Raw genomic sequence first — 17,376 nt, forward strand, 5'->3', positions numbered from 1 at the left:
GAGGTTTCAGCTTATTGCCTTTGAGGAGGTGAGAGGAGCGGCCAGGTCTGTGTGTTCCCAAGCACCCCTCTGTTTCTGGCACAGGGCAGCCATTTTGTTGTGACTGAAAACCCCTACGGGTACTGAAACCCCTCGCTTTTGGCTTTTGGTGTTCTGATCCTCCTGGATTTCCAGACCTCTTTTCTCCAGATTGGATTGCCTGTTAGGAAATGTCAGAATCACATAATTGGCTAATATAAGTACAGGTGCGCTGTTGCATTTTTGTTTTTGAGGACTAGAAACTTACACAGACCTCAGGTGCAATCCTATGTCCTAGAACTCCCAGCATAGCTGGCTGGGGGATGCTCTGCATTGTAGGACTTTTTGCTGTTTAAAGATCCATAGGATTGTGCCCTTAGTTGAGTTACTTTCATGCTTCAGCCTAGGACTGGGAAGACCTGGGTTCAAAACTCTACTCAGACACGAAGCTCACTGGGTGAACTTGGACCCCCCCCCCCTTTCTCAGCCTAACAGCTCACAGGGCTGTTTTGCAAGGATACAATGGAAGTGGAAGAAAGATGTTTGTCAACCCTGAGCTTGAAGAAGAAGTTAGAAGAAGAGCAGGATAAAAGCATAATAAATATCCACCGACAAGAAAGATGCTCATGGGTGGAGCATCTGCTCTGTGTGTAGGAAGTCCCCAGTTCAGTCCCTGGCATTTCCATTTTAAAAAGGATCAAGTCACAGCCAAGGCCAGCCAGAGTAGAAAATGGTGGTCTTATATGGACAAAGAGCTTAACCTGGTGGATGGCCACTTCGTATTTTGTCATATATAGCTGCAGTTTGGCTGGGAAAGGAGCCGGGTCTCACCCGGTCTTCGCAGCTGAGCAGGGATTTGAGCCAGGATGTTTGCTGTCAAACTCCCTGTTCTTGCCATGTACTGCAGTGGGTGTCCATCGCTATTTAGTGGTGGTGGGAATCCCTGATTTCCCTCTTAAAGGATTCCAAGCCAGTTGGAGCTTTCGGAATTCATCCAAAGCCAGCAAACTGCATGCCTTTTGTCGTCTTTGCCCACCTGAGTGAAACGACGGTGTATCCAAATGCATGTTTTGCTGCCTGGTCCTCCACTCTCCATGCAAACTCTGCTGTGGACACCAACCGCTTGCACTGTGCCTGGGAATTTCACTGATGTTGCAGTACAAGTGGAAACGTTTGCTTGGTGGTAATGGCCAGTAAAATGCTTCTGCCACAACAAAAGGTGAATCGATGAGCACCCAGCTGTTCCCCGAAACCTCGCCTGCGTATGGTCTCCCTTTTCCGTGGGTTGTCTCAGCCAGCCTCTGCTCCACTCTTCACAGTGATGTGGGGACATTAAACATGCCATGTAGAAACTGGGGATGGGTGGTTTTTCAGGCTTCCTAAAACCACCGATTCAGACTCTTAGTGGCCCCCGAAGCCTGACATTCTGCACCCCTGCTTTAAAAAATAGGAAATACAGCTTGGGCCACCTGCACAATATGTAGTTTGGCCTGAGAATGAGGCTTCCATCTTCGCATTATTCTAAGCACAAACGTTTGGTTGTTACCATTACGTGATAAAATATGTTAATCAAGCACATAAGTGATCTTCTCTTGTATGAAGAATAGCCGGGAACTGAAAACTAACATTAATTGGTTCAGGATGTACTTATTTCATCACTTCCAATCATGTTTGCTGGCATCACATTTTCCCAGCTTATCTAACCATCCTTGAGGACTAGAAACTTGCAGGGTGTGGGGCGATGAGAGTTTCCCAAGTGCTTCATGGCACCTGTGATTGTTTTAATATATCTTCATAGATTTTAAATATATATATTTAGCTGTTCTTTTTATGAATCTTTCTGCCTTCATGGACTTCAAATACATGAACTTTATTTTTCATCTTTTTAAACCGTAGCCTAATCTTTGTTGCTCTTGTTGTTCAACAAAAGCCATCCTGTCCCTGTGTATCAAAAATGCTACATGGGTGCTATTAATTTGAATCTCTTGTTAGGTTGTTTTCATACACACACACACACACACACACACACACGTACTGTGTCAACCTCAAGGAATAAAAGAACAACATATATGAAAACTAAATTATAGTCCCACACAGCCTTCCTGATTGAATCCTCCTTACAGCGCCATGGTCTCATACATCCTATTAAAATATTCAATCTTGTTCCCTTCCTTGAAAGCGTTGTGTGGAAAGGGCAAACTTATAGGGGGAAGAAAAACCTCATTCCCCAGAGAGATGGAATCTAGCTCTGGCACGGCATTTACATATTTCTGTGCCGCAAGAGAGAGGCACTGTGCAAGGTCTCCCCAGCTCTTGTGTTTATTAATAAAGATTGCTGAATGCATTTTTAATTATCTGCTGGCCTTTTTCATTTCAAGCAGTGGGTGATGGTGCCACTTGCCTCTTCCAAATTGACCTTGGAAAGTTACTTTTCCCTCCTTGCCCCTAGTCAGCATCTGAACTAGACTGCCACAGCATTCTTTTGTGGGGCTGCCCTGGAAAACTCTTTACGTCGGGCGTGGGCGACTTGTGGACTGCAGCTTGTTCGACTACAACTCCCATCAGCCCTAGCCAGTGGTGAAAGATGATGGGCATTGTAGTCCAGCATCATCTGAAGGGCCACAAGTTGCTCACCGCTAGTCTTGATGCTTCTGGTGGTGCTGGATGTCACCTCATAGGGATGGGCCAGTGGAAGTGATTGCACCAGCATCTCCAGTGGTTCCGTATCCTCTCCCAGGAACATGGCCATTCCCTCAAGGACTGCCCCTTCAAGTGTCAAGTTATGTACATACTTAGGCCATCTGCAGAAACCTGGCGTTGTTTCTGAGAAGCAGTGGGTGGTGATAGAGAACAGGGCCTTCTCGGTGGTGGCGCCAGAATTTTAGAACTTGCTTCCTAGAGAGGCTTATCATGCCCCAGCCTTATTAGTGTTTAGGCAGCATCTGAACAAGATTACGTCTCCGGAGGCATCTGGGATCCTCTGAGCAATGATTCTGTGTTGAACTGCCGCTCGCTTCTGTTGAATGTTTTTGAGTCTTACTCTTTTTTTAATTTGTTTTTATGGGTTTTTTAAAAGTTTTTTTTAATGTTTGTATTTTGTAAGCTGCTTTGTGGACATCTATGGGTAGCACACACACACCCATTAAAAGTATCATTAATACATTTGAAATGCTGGTTGTCACTTACATAGACCTAAACGGCTTAGTCTCTCATCACCACCCCATGCCTTAAAGCAGCCTACTCCAAGCTGGTTCCCTCCAGATGCCTTGGACTGCAACTGCCATCATTCCCAGCTAGCATGGCCATTGGCCATGCAGGCTGAGAATGATGGGGGATGTAGTCCAACGCATCTGGAGGGAATCAGGTTGGGGAAGGGTGGCTTAGAAACAGCTTCTCTTTCCTTGTGTCCCATTAGGCTCTCAGAGATCCACTTATGATGCTCTCCATCCATGGATCAGGTTTAACTAGCAAAGGTGCAAAGGGAGGCATTTTGAGTGGCTGATCTCTCCCCTCCTGACATGATGGAACTTATGCTACTGTGGCCTCACCAGAGTTTATGCTTTGAGCACCTTTTAGAAACCTCAGACCTGCCTGCCATGTAAGCTGCCCTTTGGGGCTCAGGTTTAAGTTAGACAAAGCTTCTTCTCCTTCTTCAGATGCCTTTCTTTAAAAAAAAAAGACGCAAGGCATCTTACAGCCGGGACCCTGTAAGGACCGTAAAACAACTAAATTAAGAAGCCCTATCATACGCTGTCAGAGTAAAGTCTTAACCTGGCACTGAAAAATGACAGTGTTGGTGACTGGTGGACTTCAGTGGGGAGAGAATTCCACAATTGGGGCCACCACCAAGAAGGCCCTTTCCGTTGTTGCCGTTCTCTGAACCTCCCCTGAAGGAGGCACTCAGAGAAGGGCCACAAGTGTTGAGGGTAGTGTATGGGTGGGTTCATAGAATTGGGTGCTTTTCCCTATTTTAATGTTTATTCATTTTATTTATTTATTTATATTTCGTTATTTTATGTATTTTTATTACCCTCTCAAGCCTTTGGAGCAGGCCTGTAAGTTGGAGTAAATAAAACCTTTTGCACTTTTCCGTTCTCCCTCTCTTCTCTCACCAGGACAGAGCTTTATCGGTCACTCTTCGGCAAACAGGCACATCTTGAATGAGGAGAAAAGCCTTAGCGTGGGATGCCCCACATCCACAGGCTCTGGAACGCTGAGAAGGTGGGGGGATCACCATATCAGGCCAGTTTCTAGCAGTCTGCAAGCCCAGTCGATGGGCCCACCACTGGTGTTCCTGGAACATTTGATGTGTGGCCATTTGGTGGAGTGTATACCAGTGGCACACACCATATTTGCTCCCACTGGGAAACGAGAGCGTGCATCTACTTTTTCCGTCTTATGCTTCTGAAATCTGCCCGCAAGATTGACCCAATGCAGGACACTTCAGGCAAACGTTGCCCCAGTGTTCACACCGCACGTGCTTGCTGCTTGTATTGATTGGCTGTTGGATAGTGCTTGGCAACCTCTCTGCCAAAGCGTGCTTCATGTGCTGTTATCAAGTCCGTTTCAAGCCTGAAACTAGCCCTGAGGGCTGATGAGCGACCACATATGTTTTAGCAGTATGAGACTATTCCAGAGAAGCCATGGCTGAGTCTAGGCCAGAAGAAAGCAAACCAAGAACTGTGTTGAGTACCAAGAACACTCGCTTTACGTTCACCAAGGAACTTTGTCGCTTTGGGGAGTGAGGCCCAAGATCCTGGGGAATGAAACCGGGATTAAAGGACAAAAGCGTGTGTGAATATGTCGCTAGAGAAAGGACCGCCACCCATTAACGGACACTGTGGTACCCCAACGGTGGTTGTGTCACCCTGAGCATGGGTTGGTGCTGGAGACGTCCAGCATATGGGGGGAAAGATGTGCATCTCTTTTCTTTGGCTGTGCCCTTTGTGCATCTTGAAAATGTGATTAAGGGAATGTAACCTCAGAATGGCTACTTAAGTTAACACTCTGAATTCCTAAAAGTTCAATAAAATATGTACAACCCATCTTCTGAGCAGTGGCTCCTAGGAGAGCAAAAGTGAGAAGCGCTCTCTCGCTCTGTGTGTGTGTGTACAGACACGCACATGCACATACATATATATGCACGTGCGTGCACATACACACCACGCACACCACCAGTAGAATGCTTATGTTTTCTTCCTTCGACCGTAGATCTTAATGTATTTAATTATTTTCACTGATGGGGATTCATGGACGCCTATTGCCTCCCTCTCCCAGTAGAGACATGCTCTGTGTAGAGGTTAGACCCAGTGTAAATCTAGCAAAGGGAAAGATGATTCACTTGTTTTTATTCAGAAGGTCAAAAAGCTGGAAATTAAATCCCCATAAAGTGGATTTATTAGCCTGCTGTGATCAATTGCCAATGGAGATTATCTTGCATAAGTAATGTGTGCATATGTATGTAGTAATATAGCACCTGCATAGATTATATTAGGTTCTCCCTCCCCGTCCCCGCCCCCCACTTAAAATGGAATAAAATAGTTTTATAGAGCTGACCACCTCCATAAACTTCTGTATGGACTTAACGTCAATAGCGTGTGTGGGTGTTTTTAAATGTTTTAAGCGCTCTCTCTCTCTCTCTCTCTCTAGTAATCAAGGAATTTAAAAATAAAATTGTATTGCAGGTGATTATCTTAGTAATATACGTGAAGGGCTTAGAACACACATATGCAGTGGAGATGGCTGGTCAACAACATTAGCTGATGGGGAAAAAACGTAGCTTAGGACAGACGCTGGCCCTGTTCAGACACGCATCAGGGAAGGGTGGTTAGGCTAATCATGGTGCGTGGTGGTTACCTTTAACCCCTGCGAGTGCTGCTGCCACACGTGCCGATAACCACATTCTGCAACATAGTTAGACTAACCTACCCACCCTGACACAGGAGCCGCAGTCCTCCTGATGGGCGGGCACGCATCCCAGCAGCCTTTGCACTGATGGCCATTTTGGTGCTCTGTGGCTACTCCTTCTTTGGCTGCTGTTGACGCGGAGCTCTATGGCAGCTGTCAATTAACCATGGAGGCTGTTCAGACATCATGCTAAGGCATGGTAGAGCCCACTAAACATCTTGCAGCAAGTGGTTAGTGAACATGCTTAGTCCATGGTTAATAAATCACCATGGTTGGGCAGATGCCTGTTCAGACATCACACTAAGCCAACGTGGTTAGCTGAAAACTCCTAACCATCATGGCTTAGCATGATGTCTGAAGAGGGCTGCTATCTTTCAGCCTGACATACCTCACAGAACTGTGAGGATAAAAAACAGGGATGCTATTCTTTGGCACAAGGGTGGGATAAAAACTTAATCAATGCAAATAATAAATAAAAAACCCAATGAAATACTGACAGCTTTGGCCCTCTAATATCTGTGATATAGGACATCTATGAGGCTGACCATATGACATCAGGTAGATATCCCTCCTGACAGATATGATAGAGATACAGCCCCTTGGCTGATCTCAAGCGTGCTGGGAGGCTTCACGGATAAAACATGTTTGGTCAGCAATGGCAACAGTGCAGCTCAAAAGAAGAACGTAACGTCAACCTGCATTTATGGCAGTGATGTTTGTTTTCTGGAAAATTTTGGATTGCAAATTTAGGGTAATTTGCCTAGGGTGCTTTGCATCGGGAAATTTTCTGATGCCCTCTAGTGTGATCTAATTTATCATGTTTATCTTACTTGTATTTATTAAACCACAAAGCTAAAGAAAAGTGAGCCATGTTAATTTTTTGTCCCAATACATCACAACTATTTGACCTGAAATAATTTCAGAGGGATAATTAAAGCACACTCAGTGTGATTTAACTGTTATAATATTTTTATAATAATTTTCCTGAATACTTGTAAACATGTAAAGACAATAGCATGCACTTCCCTCACTGCATTTAAATTTAAGAGAAAAAAAAGGTGCTGAAAACCGTCGGCACGCTAATAAACATTAGCAACCCAAAGGCGCTGTGTACGATAGATGTGCTAACAACCACTCAGCTACAACAGCACAAGGTTGCGTGCTGTTGTCTTTGCAATTGGCATCCATTCATTGCGACTAATGAACTTAAGAAATGGAAAATTTTCCTCAGAAATATAAAGCCCTAGAGAAATTTCCAGAAAATGTTTTGCCCCACATCGCTGATTTTATGGAGGAACAGAAAGAGCCAACGTTTTACCAGCTAAAGACCCGTTGGGCGGTGTAGAGTCGTGGTCTCCCAACACGGTCCCTGTGGTCACCTCTCTTGGCCCTTGCCAGGCTTCCTGCCCCTCCTGATCTTTATTTTATTTTAAGTTTTTTTTTAATTCATGTCGTTTTTAAGTGGGTGGCCTGGCACGCCGCAAAGTGAAATGCTGCCCTCCAGCACCGTCTTTGTTTAGGACCCCAAAGCGTGGGTTTTGGAGCTCAGATGCCACCTCTGCCTCCTCCTTAGGTGCTTGGGCAAGCAAATTTTCTTTTAGCCTCACCAGTTTGTCTTCTGGGAAATGAGCGTTCTGTGACCAGCTATGCCTATCATGGCCGCCATTTTATGAACAGGCAAGCCTCCTGTGTGGCAGCCATTTTTGAGAGTGCCCATGAGCCCCTCAAAATTCCAAGTGTCCTCACCAACCCACACATCTTGAGGACCCCCGCCGTAGAGACTTCCAATCCTGTTGCCGGCCCCTTTCCGCTTTTCCTCCTTCCCACTTCCATATCCGAGTTTCTCAGGACTCAGCGGGAGCCAAAACAGCCCTGTCTGGTGGTTTCCTCTGTGCTATCTGGTAATGCTTGTGCACAGGTATTTTTCAGTTTTCAATCGGAAGGTTGGCGGGGGGCGTCTACCTCTCTTGGTCATAGCAAAAAAACTTTCAAATGAGAGATGCTTGCCAATTAAAGACAATTTAGTAGGCTCTCTGGCCTTTAAGACGCAACAATTAATTAACCCATCCACTCTGATGTATATTTTACATGTTGCATTGCCACCTCTATCAGTGTGTGTGTGTGTGTGTGTGTGCGTGTTCTGGGATTTTTGTTGTTGTTGATGATGATCCTGAGAACTTTAGAAAATTCAGAGAAAGCAACGTGGGAAGAGGAAAACTGACACCCAACCTCCTGCTCATGGTTTAGAGAGGGCAGGGTGAGCTGTTTTTCAATAAAATTTGTGAGGTGTTGATTGTGTTTTGGAAGCAAAAGACTGACAGGCATTTTGAAATTGTACTGTGATGTATTCTGTTTTGCAGCCTTAAATGTTGCTATCTATCACGTGTCTCTGGGGCCAGGTCGAACACGAGCAGGACAACCTCTCCCTTCAGTTCTGCTCTAGTCCTTCGGCATGCATTGCCTTCCTCAGATGAAGCAAGCCTGTATAAGCCTCTCTTTCTTTTCTTTCTTTTTACTTTGCGGAATTTTAGTTATGGGATGAGCTAAGCAGGAAAACGCTTGCTGATCTCTGGAATTCTTGCTCAGTCTCAATCTAGCTTGTAAGATTTTCAACCTTTGTAAGATTTTCAACCCAATTTTATGAGCATAGGGACTAGGAACTTTACTAATTATTACTGTGTTTTATTTGTTTTTCATATAAAGGAAGCTGACATGATCACGCAGCTGGATTCGGCACATAAGGCCAAATCCCACAGTCTCTTGGCCAGAGTGGTGGGTTGGTTATTTATTTGATATATACCCTGCCCTTCTTCAAAGGAAATTGCGCTTAGGACAACTGACAATAATACAAGCTGAAATTTAAAATAAAAACTTAGTTAAAACAATCCATTTAAAATGCAACAAGGAATAAAAGCAGCAGCCAACCCAACAGCCTGCTTACAGGCCAAAGGCCTGCTTGAATGAAAGCACATTTGCCTGGCAGCAGAAAGACAGCAAACCTATCTTCCCTTGGCGAGGGGTTCCACCACTTTGGAGCGGCCACCAAGAAGGCCCTCTCTTGCGTTCCCACCAAATACGCCTCTAATGACAGTGATACTGAGAGAAAGCCCTCTCCCGAAGATCTTAAATCCTTTGGTGATGGTTGTGGCTGTTAAAGTGTATGTGTTTCAAAGCTTCGTTTCGGAAACGAAATAACGATGTGAATTTTATCTCTGTGGATTCTCTGAGCGGTGGAACAAGGACAGTTATCCCCAGCAGAAAATCGAAGGGTTTTTTCCCCCCGCCCTCTCTAGAGTGCAGAAAGTATCTGTGTCAAGGTGAGTATTGACTTTTGTCTTAGAAAATGTATGTAGCGTGGATAAATAAATCTTTATGCGCATTTGCAGTAAAGCCAGGGCTGTAGATCTTAGGGAAGCGCATTGATTTTTCTTTTCTTTTTTTCCTCCTCCTCTCCACCTTCACACTTCTCTCTTTCTCCAGCTCTCCAAAGGGTCAAAATTTGCCAGGCGAATTTTTCTTTTTTAATACTGTCGCTGTTGACCCATTGCGGGTTGCCATTTCCATTCCTGGAACTGGCCAGCGCCCTTCTACTGTGGAAGTTTTTCAGAGTTGCAGCATCCTTGGCTAAAACAAGCCATGATCATGCTAAGAACTGGCAAGAGGGGGGTGAAATCAGGTTGCAGCTCATTGTCTTGGGGGAGGGTGTGAGCCTATAAATTTGTGTATTGGTGGACAAGGAGTGGAGAGAGAGGAATATTAAGCACATGATGGATGGTGCATTGTAATACTGTGGCTCAATAGAACGCATGCTTTCCATGCAAAAGGTCCCAGATTCAATCCCTGAGTTCTCCAGGGTTGGGGAAGACTTCTGCCAAGTCAGTGTAGGCCAGGAGTGGGGAACCTCAGGCATGGGAGCCAAATCCCTCCCTCCACGTGCTCGTGATTAGAGCTTCGAACGGGGCGTGCTCACATGTTCCTTGAGCAAAAACAAAGTTCTACATCCCTACCCCTGGCGTAGACAATACTGAGTTAAATGGACCAGTGTTCTGACTTGTTCTAAGACCGCTCCCTGAAACTCTGTAGGGCATTTAAAGCGAATGCAGTGTTTCCCAAAGTTCAGTATCGGGAGCTGACGTGGGGAAGAGTTACTTTAACTTGCCTTTCTTGGATTCAAATCAGAGGCACGGTTCACTCTTACTCCTGAAAAGATGGATCTTCTGACTTTGTTCCCAGAACTTTGGGCAGCCATCCTCTTTGGAACTGCAAAGTCACCTGATTAATCCTGTCTTCTGGAGTCTCAGCTTCCCCTGAGAGCAGGAAGGTCTCAGGAATAGGGCTCTGTCTTCTGGGCCACAGAGATGGTTCCGGGATTCCCCCCTGTCTATGCCTGTCAGCTGCGGTGCATGCCCGTGTGTCAGGAAAACTAGTGCATTCCTCCCTTCCCCTCTTTGGTCTTGTAAAAACCTCATTAGTTAAGCAAGAAATCTGTGACCGAGTCCCTCTTTCAGGGGATGTCACTGCTTGTATGTCAGCAGAGAGAGGAGGGAAAGGTAAGGAAAAAGCCCTCGGTGGCCACTAGTCATCACGGCTGTATGTTACCTTCCAAGTCCAGAGGCAGTATGCCTCTTAAATGCCAGGTTTGTATTTTATTTTTTTGCACTATGTGTATGCCCAATAATGGTGCGCACTGGCTGGCTGGCAACCGGAAAACCTTGAAGGCACAAGAGCATTTGTTTTACCATTAGAAACGCAATCTGAAAATGTCAGTGGCCGCCATCATAACAGTATGACAGCTGCGGCGTTGCTAAAAGTACACAGCGGATCGCGAAGTCCGGTGGATTAGAAATGCACCGATCTGAAAAGTCTGAGAACGTGTCAAAAGGCCTCCACCTGGCACTGAAAAGAGTATAATGAAGGTGCCAGGTGAGTCTGGGGAGGACATTCTGTCACCGAGGTACCACCACCGAGAAGGCCTTTTTCCCTTGTAGCTACTCGTTGCAGCTCACTGGGCAGGGGAACCTGCAGAAGGGCTTTCAAAGATGAAGGCTGGGCCCAGGAGAAACCAATCCTTCAGTCGCTGGGGAACACACAGAGGACTATCATCTTGCTTTTAGGCTTCACAGAGGAATCTGGCAACTGTGGGAACCAGGATGCTGTTGTGCTTTTGAGTTTGGTTCTTGAGTGTTGTTTCCCCACCGGCACCACAAATCCTGGTTTGGAGCGGATGTTGCTTCTGTGTTTTGGAAGGTGCCGTGGTTTTTAAAAGGTATTCTTTCTGCTAATATTTAAACAAAGAAACATACTGTATTAAAGAAAGGAAAAGAAAGCAACCCCCATGTATGCACGGTGGATAATGACGTAGGGCTGTCAGCCAATTAAAGAATTTTTAGTTGATTAATTGTCCTCCTTTTAACTAGTGAATTGATTTTAATGAATCAATTAAATGTAAAAGATTTGCATATTATCAAAACCTTAGTTCAGGTGCCTATTTGAGATATTAAAAGAGATACGGGAGGGCGTATAGTTTAATAAGCAAAGCTACCATTTGATGTTAAAATAGAGGGACCAGAACTAGGTGGTAGAGCATGCCTTTTGCATTCAGAAGGTCCCAGGTTCAATGCCCCATGTTTCCAGTTAAAGGATCTTCTTTTATTTAGTGATTTGATGTATTTTTATCCCACTCCTCAGCCTAAAAAGGTTCCCTGGGTGGCTTACAATGAATCACCAAATAATACAGTCCCCTGACCTACCTTCCAGGGTTATTGTGAGAGAATTGCTGAGAGAATCTGTATGTAGAGCTTTGAACATTCTCTGAAGTGGTATATATTATAAATGCCAACATATTGCTCTGGATTGGGGCGTGGCAAGGCTGGCATCCATTCCTGGCTGGGCATTAACACTGGCGCAGTCAGGTGTGTGCGCGTGCAGTTTTCTCTCCCCCCGCTCTGGTGTCCTTTCTACAGATGCCGGGTGCTTGCCGGGTTTCCTTGCAGGCCTGAATGGATGTTAAAAGGGTAGCGTGGAAACACTAAAATGCTGATAAAGCTTGTTTCATATTGTTCAAAGAGATAAGCAGTGGGCGAGGGGGAGAGTTAGTGAGAAATTCAAAGCTTTACCAAGGGTACTCCTGCATATTTACTTATCAGTGTTTAAGCAGGCTTTTGATTCCCCTCTTACCTGCGTGGCACGATACACCAAGAACCCAGAGAAGGGAGGTTTCAGCCGGAAAGAAACCCATTTTTATCTGCTAACCTCACTACTAAGGTCAGCTCTCTTATCCCCCCCCCCCCGCTAGAAAAAAAACACTATAGTTTCCAGAACTGGCAGGAGAAACCCAGCTTGCATGTGTAATTCCCAAGCCGGATTCTATAGCCAGCCCTTCACCAAACTGTCTCGAGTGGTTTGTTGGCTGTTGAAGGTACCGGCGACCTGCAGTTAATCAGTTCTGTTTCTGAAGGCAGGTCTCACCACAGTTAATATGAATTATTTTGGCAACTTCCTAGGATGCGCTCCTTGGATAATTAATTCCTCATGCGTGTGTGTGCGCATGTGAGTGAGAAAGTGAATGAGAAACTGTCCTATGTGAACCCAGACTATAGTGCGTGTTCAGTGAGTACTTCAAAAGTCTGGAAATAGCTTTTTCTTAAAATCACATATTAAGAGAAGGGCTGAGTTTTCCTGGTCCCTCGTGTATTTTAACAAGAACCCTGTCCCTCCTTTCCCCCAAAATTGGCCTTCAGGACAGCCTACGCTTCATTTTAAACAACGCAAAAACGCACAAGCTTAAAACAATAGAACCTAAAATCCAAATTATGTAAAACAGAGCTTAAAATAATGGCTGTGTTCGCACATAAGGCCAAGCCCTGGTTTATGTTAACTGTGTTTTGATGCTTTGGCCATGACTAGTCTCGCAGACGAACAAACCAACCATGGCTTGTTGTTTCTTTTTCCGGTTTGTTTCTCTGCTGCCGATTTTGCAAACTTTTAGAATGGCTTAGTTTTCAAGTTGGGGGCCTCTGTTTGGGGGCAAAGAGCAGCTCAAACAAGCCAGGGATAAGCCACGGTCCTGGGTTCAGACATCATGACACGCCCTGGTTTAAACCAGTCAGACTTTGCAAGTTGACAACAAAGTTGTTGTAAGCCAACATGGATTCTATTTGTGGTTTGTAGCTGGCTAACAAACTATGGTTTGTTTGTGGGATGGGCTCAGGAGCAATGGGCCAATTCAGATGTAATGGCACATTGTGGGTTAATCGACCTCTCAGGAGGAGGCTGGGGGACCACCTAGCCCCTGAGAGCATCGTTGCCTCAAGAGGCCAGTAGGGCTGCTTTGAGAAAAAGTGCTCAATTACAAGGGGGGACTCCTCAAGAGACAAGGACTCCTTGGGAGCAAGACCCTTCTCACAAGTAGGACTTTTGCCAGAGGACCTGTAACAATCTGCAGCTGAACCCTGGGCGGGGCTCTGGAGGCTTTGGCTATATAAGCCTTCAGTTTCAGCTGGAACAGCATCTTGTTTTAGCTCCAGTATCCTGTTTCCCCGCCCTTGCCTTGTGCTGGAACCTCTGCGCTGCTTCTCTCTGGACTCCTGCCTTGCCTCTGCTTTTTGGGCCGCATTTATGTTTGACTGCTCTTCTATGTTTTGACTTTAGCTGTGCCTCAGGCCTCTCTTTTGGGGGAAAAAAACACCTACTGGCCTGGTAACGTGACACTTTGACCGTTGCCTGTATTTTGACCACTCCTGCCTTAGCCAGGTCCCATACTGGACTGAAACCTTTGTGCTTGATCATTTTCCTGCTTAATTGACTTGCCTTTTGGATTTGCCCCTGTATTTACCTAGCAGAGCCTGACCCAGCTGGAGCAGGACAGTGGCAAATTTGGGGTTAATTAATTAACCCATGATTTGCCGTTACATGTTAACTGAGTCAACCACAAGCCAGATTTCAACAGACCACACCATGGCTCAGCATTATGTGCAAATCAGGCTGCTAAGTAAGTCTTTATTACTTGCCATCAAAGGCTTGGAGGAACAGGGCTGGTTTAGTTTGGCACCCAAAAGGTAACCATGTTGGCTCCTGGCAGATGTGCTTGGGATGGGGACCGCTGCAGGAAAGGCCATGTCGACATGGTTAGCCACGTAAATAACTTACGAATGCAGGGGCACCCAAAGCAGGACCTGGGGTAGAGATAATGGCAGATGACTGGTTCAGAATATGGCAGCAAGTGGTCCTTTTTGGATACTCGGCTCCCAGACTATGTAGGTCTTTATAGACTCAAAGCAGCACTTTGAGTTCTAACTGGAACTAAAGTTTGAGCCGGTGCCAGTCTTTTTAAAGTACTGCTGAAGTACTATCTTCATGGCAGGACTGTTCAGTGATCTGGCTCTGGTTTTCTGGACCAGCTGAAGTTTCCAAACACTTTTCAGGGGCAGGTTTACACTCTATCTGTCTTTCAGCGTTTACTTCCCTATAGCTCTGTATCATCAACCCTCCCAGCACCTTGTTGAGGTTCTACATGTCCGGAAGCATTGAGGACTGGAAGGAAGGACTCGGAATGTCAAACTCCCCTGCCACCCTCTGGCAGCATTTTTCCAGCATCCTTGCAGAGCCTTGTTTATGAAGCTGGCTTTGGTGTGGGGAGGCATCACAGTTACACCGACGGTATATGGGACAGGAGGTCAGTTTAACTCTAGCTGTTTGCATTATTATCAGTATAACTTTGTTTTCTTTCCATTTCATGGGATATTTTAAATGGTACAGGCTTTTTTTTTTTAGGAAAATATCTACTGAAATCTAGGTTTTTGAACTTTTGGGTAGAATTCACTTCAGTTTTTCTGTAAATTAACCCAGGTTTATCTGGGGATTCTGATGAGCAGATTTTGGGGTCCAATTGGAAGTGCTGGTTTTGATATTTCAAGCTGTTAAGTGGTCAGGGACTGGGATAACTTCAAGGCCACCTGCTCCCATCTGAAGCTACTGTACATCTTTGGAGGTGCTGCTTTACATGTTCTTATTGTCTGAAGTTCACTAGATGGTGATGTGAGACAGGGCCTTCTCTGTGGTGGACCCTCATCCCTCCTTTATCAACTTTTAAAAGCCAAAGTGGCACTCTTCTGGAGGCTGTCTGAGTTGTCCCAATCTCTCTTGTCTCTGCTGCTGTGATTAATAGGCACCAATGACACCAACGGTGTCACTCTGCAAACTCAAATAGCACTTGCGGAGCTCTGCCGGATCTTTCCATTGTGCAACCAGTTGTGCAAGTGGTTGCACAAGTGCTTGCACAACAGATTGTACAAGAGTAATGTACAACAGGTGGCCCAGTAACTTGCGCAAATGTAGCTTTAATTGGATTGTCCTCTTGTGCATAATTTGGAGCCTAGTTTCCACTAGCGCAGCATCGCTTGCACTAATGGACTGGCACAGTTGGATACTGCCTAATGTCACTGTTAATTAATGTTTTCGGGGGGGGGGGGTTAAGGAAAGGACGTCTTTGCACATTTTTTAAGAATTGTTAGCTATTTCTGAGGCTTCTAGTCAAAAGCCAGACTATAAATACTCCAGTTCATAAAATAAATATGCTGTGCAATGGTTGGGCTCATTTAAGTGTTACTCCAAAGTCAGAGTAAAGCTGGTAAAGGCAGGGAGAAGATGAATACCAAACCAATCTAAATTTTAAAAAAGTAATCAAGAGGCTCTGAAAAGACACCCCAGCTTTTGGGGCAAGCCTGCGGAACAGCTGGTCCTCCAGGTGCTGTTGGACTACAACTCCCATCATCCCTCACTTTTGGCTATGCTTGATGGGGCTGATGGGAATTGCAGTCCAACAACATCTGGAGGACCAGATGTTCCCCACCCTTGCTGTAGCCTCTAATACAGGGGTGTTGAACCTCTTTCAGCCTGAGGGCTAAATTCCACTTTGGAGAAACTGGGGGGCGGCATTCCAGGGATGGGTGGCGGCCAAGAGGTAGGGCTGATCTCCCCCAAATGCCAGCCCATTTTAGCTCAAAGCTCTTCCAGACAGGAACTAAGCCTTTGGAGAGGCATTTCGACGTTTTAGAATGGGGAAAAACTGCACAAAAGCTGGGAAGCCATTGAATGATTGGCTGCCGGGGAAAGGGGGTGGGACCAAGCGAAGGAGGTGTGGCCATCAGGGGGACTGCAGAGGGCCAGACTGAAACCAATGGAGGGCTGGATTTGACCCCTGAGCCTGGCTCCACAAACCCGGGGACCAAATCATAAACTCACAAGAGACCTTTTCCTTGCTGCTGGAGAACACAGCTGAAGGGGGGGGGGGGACCTTGTCCTAGGGTTGACTGACTGGCCATGATTCGGATACTCACCTCTGTCTGAGGTGGTGGGGCACCCACTGCAGGCCCCTTCGCACATTTCCCAGTCAAAAGATTGGAAGTGTATTTATTTGGAGAAGGGCAACCATAGAACATGCTTACCACAAATGTTTCTCCTAATACCATCATTTAAGAGCCAGCCTGAATTTCTCAACAGAATTGAAATTCTCAAGCTGTTTGCAATACCTCTGTTAATTAGCATATTCTAACATTTTTGTCTTAAAAGAAAAAGAAAATGGGGGGCGGGGAGAAGACATGCAAGGTGAGTGTTGCCCGTTCTCCTCCCCCCCCCCCCCCGGCTGATAAATAAAATGGCACAGAATTTCAAGTTTCAGACAAACAACTTCATTTACAAGTGAGGCTCTAATTAGCTTCTGAATTAGTAAAGCGGAGTTTCCCCCCCACAGATCGGCAAAAGCCCTGAGGGAAGCTGCGGAATAGAGAGGATCGCGTTTCCAATTATTTTGTTGAATTGCTAATTTAGTTATTGTGGCTGGCGTAATTGTGATGGGTATTGGGTGTGCAATTCAATTTGTTTTAAATATTTGTGGGAAGGCTGATCGGTAATGGAGCTGACCTATTTCGCGGCCTAAATTGAGAGAAGGGACTTGAACAAGGGGGAGGGGGGGAAACTGGAGCGGGTGGGGGGAGAAGGGGAAAAATGCAGCTACAAAGCTGCGTTTTTGTTTCAGTTTTTATTTTGATCTCTCTTCATCTCTCTTAAGACCACTGAAGCAACAAAAGGTTTAAATTAAAAGATGATAGCACTTTGATCTGCCAGCCTTTGAAAGGGTTGCCGCTTTAGGGGTACCCCTGCGGGCATTTTTAATATGTAGATATTTTAGGCTAAAGTGTTTAAATATGCATTTCCCGAGTTCAGTAGGCCGCTCCCCTTTTCGTTCTAAATTTTTTATTATATTTGTTAAAATGATTCATGTACTTAAACACCTCCGGCACCCCAAATATAATTTTGGTTCAATGAAGGCACCGGGGGGGGGGGGGGGGAGAGAAATGTCTCTTCCACTGTTTTCCTTGTTCCAATTTGATACAATTTAACACCATTTCAACATAAATTAGCTGCAAAGGGGTTTTTTTGTTTTTAAATAAA

General features: G+C 45.4%; 1 protein-coding gene across 8 annotated transcripts in view; it reads left to right on the top strand.

Moving 5' to 3' along the window:
* AATF (apoptosis antagonizing transcription factor) overlaps positions 1 to 17,376 on the top strand; it is a 111,092-nt gene that overhangs the window by 92,019 nt on the left and 1,697 nt on the right. Inside the window, exon 12 of one of the 8 annotated variants that reach the window (XM_084822411.1) lies at positions 14,379 to 14,527. The exons of 3 other annotated variants lie outside the window; for them this stretch is intronic. In XM_084822411.1, coding sequence (XP_084678537.1) covers positions 14,379 to 14,454 — 76 coding nt within the window. In that variant the 3' untranslated portion in view covers positions 14,455 to 14,527. Of the gene's footprint in view, positions 1 to 2,197; positions 2,352 to 4,133; positions 6,791 to 14,378; positions 14,528 to 17,376 lie in introns of those variants that run through there. 4 more of the 8 variants (XM_084822412.1, XM_084822415.1, XM_084822414.1 and 1 more) reach the window with 4 other exon arrangements.

The sequence above is a fragment of the Heloderma suspectum genome, chromosome 16 (genome assembly GCF_057233095.1).
Source record: "Heloderma suspectum isolate Gila_16-S chromosome 16, 16-S_ref, whole genome shotgun sequence".
NCBI lineage: Eukaryota > Metazoa > Chordata > Lepidosauria > Squamata > Helodermatidae > Heloderma > Heloderma suspectum.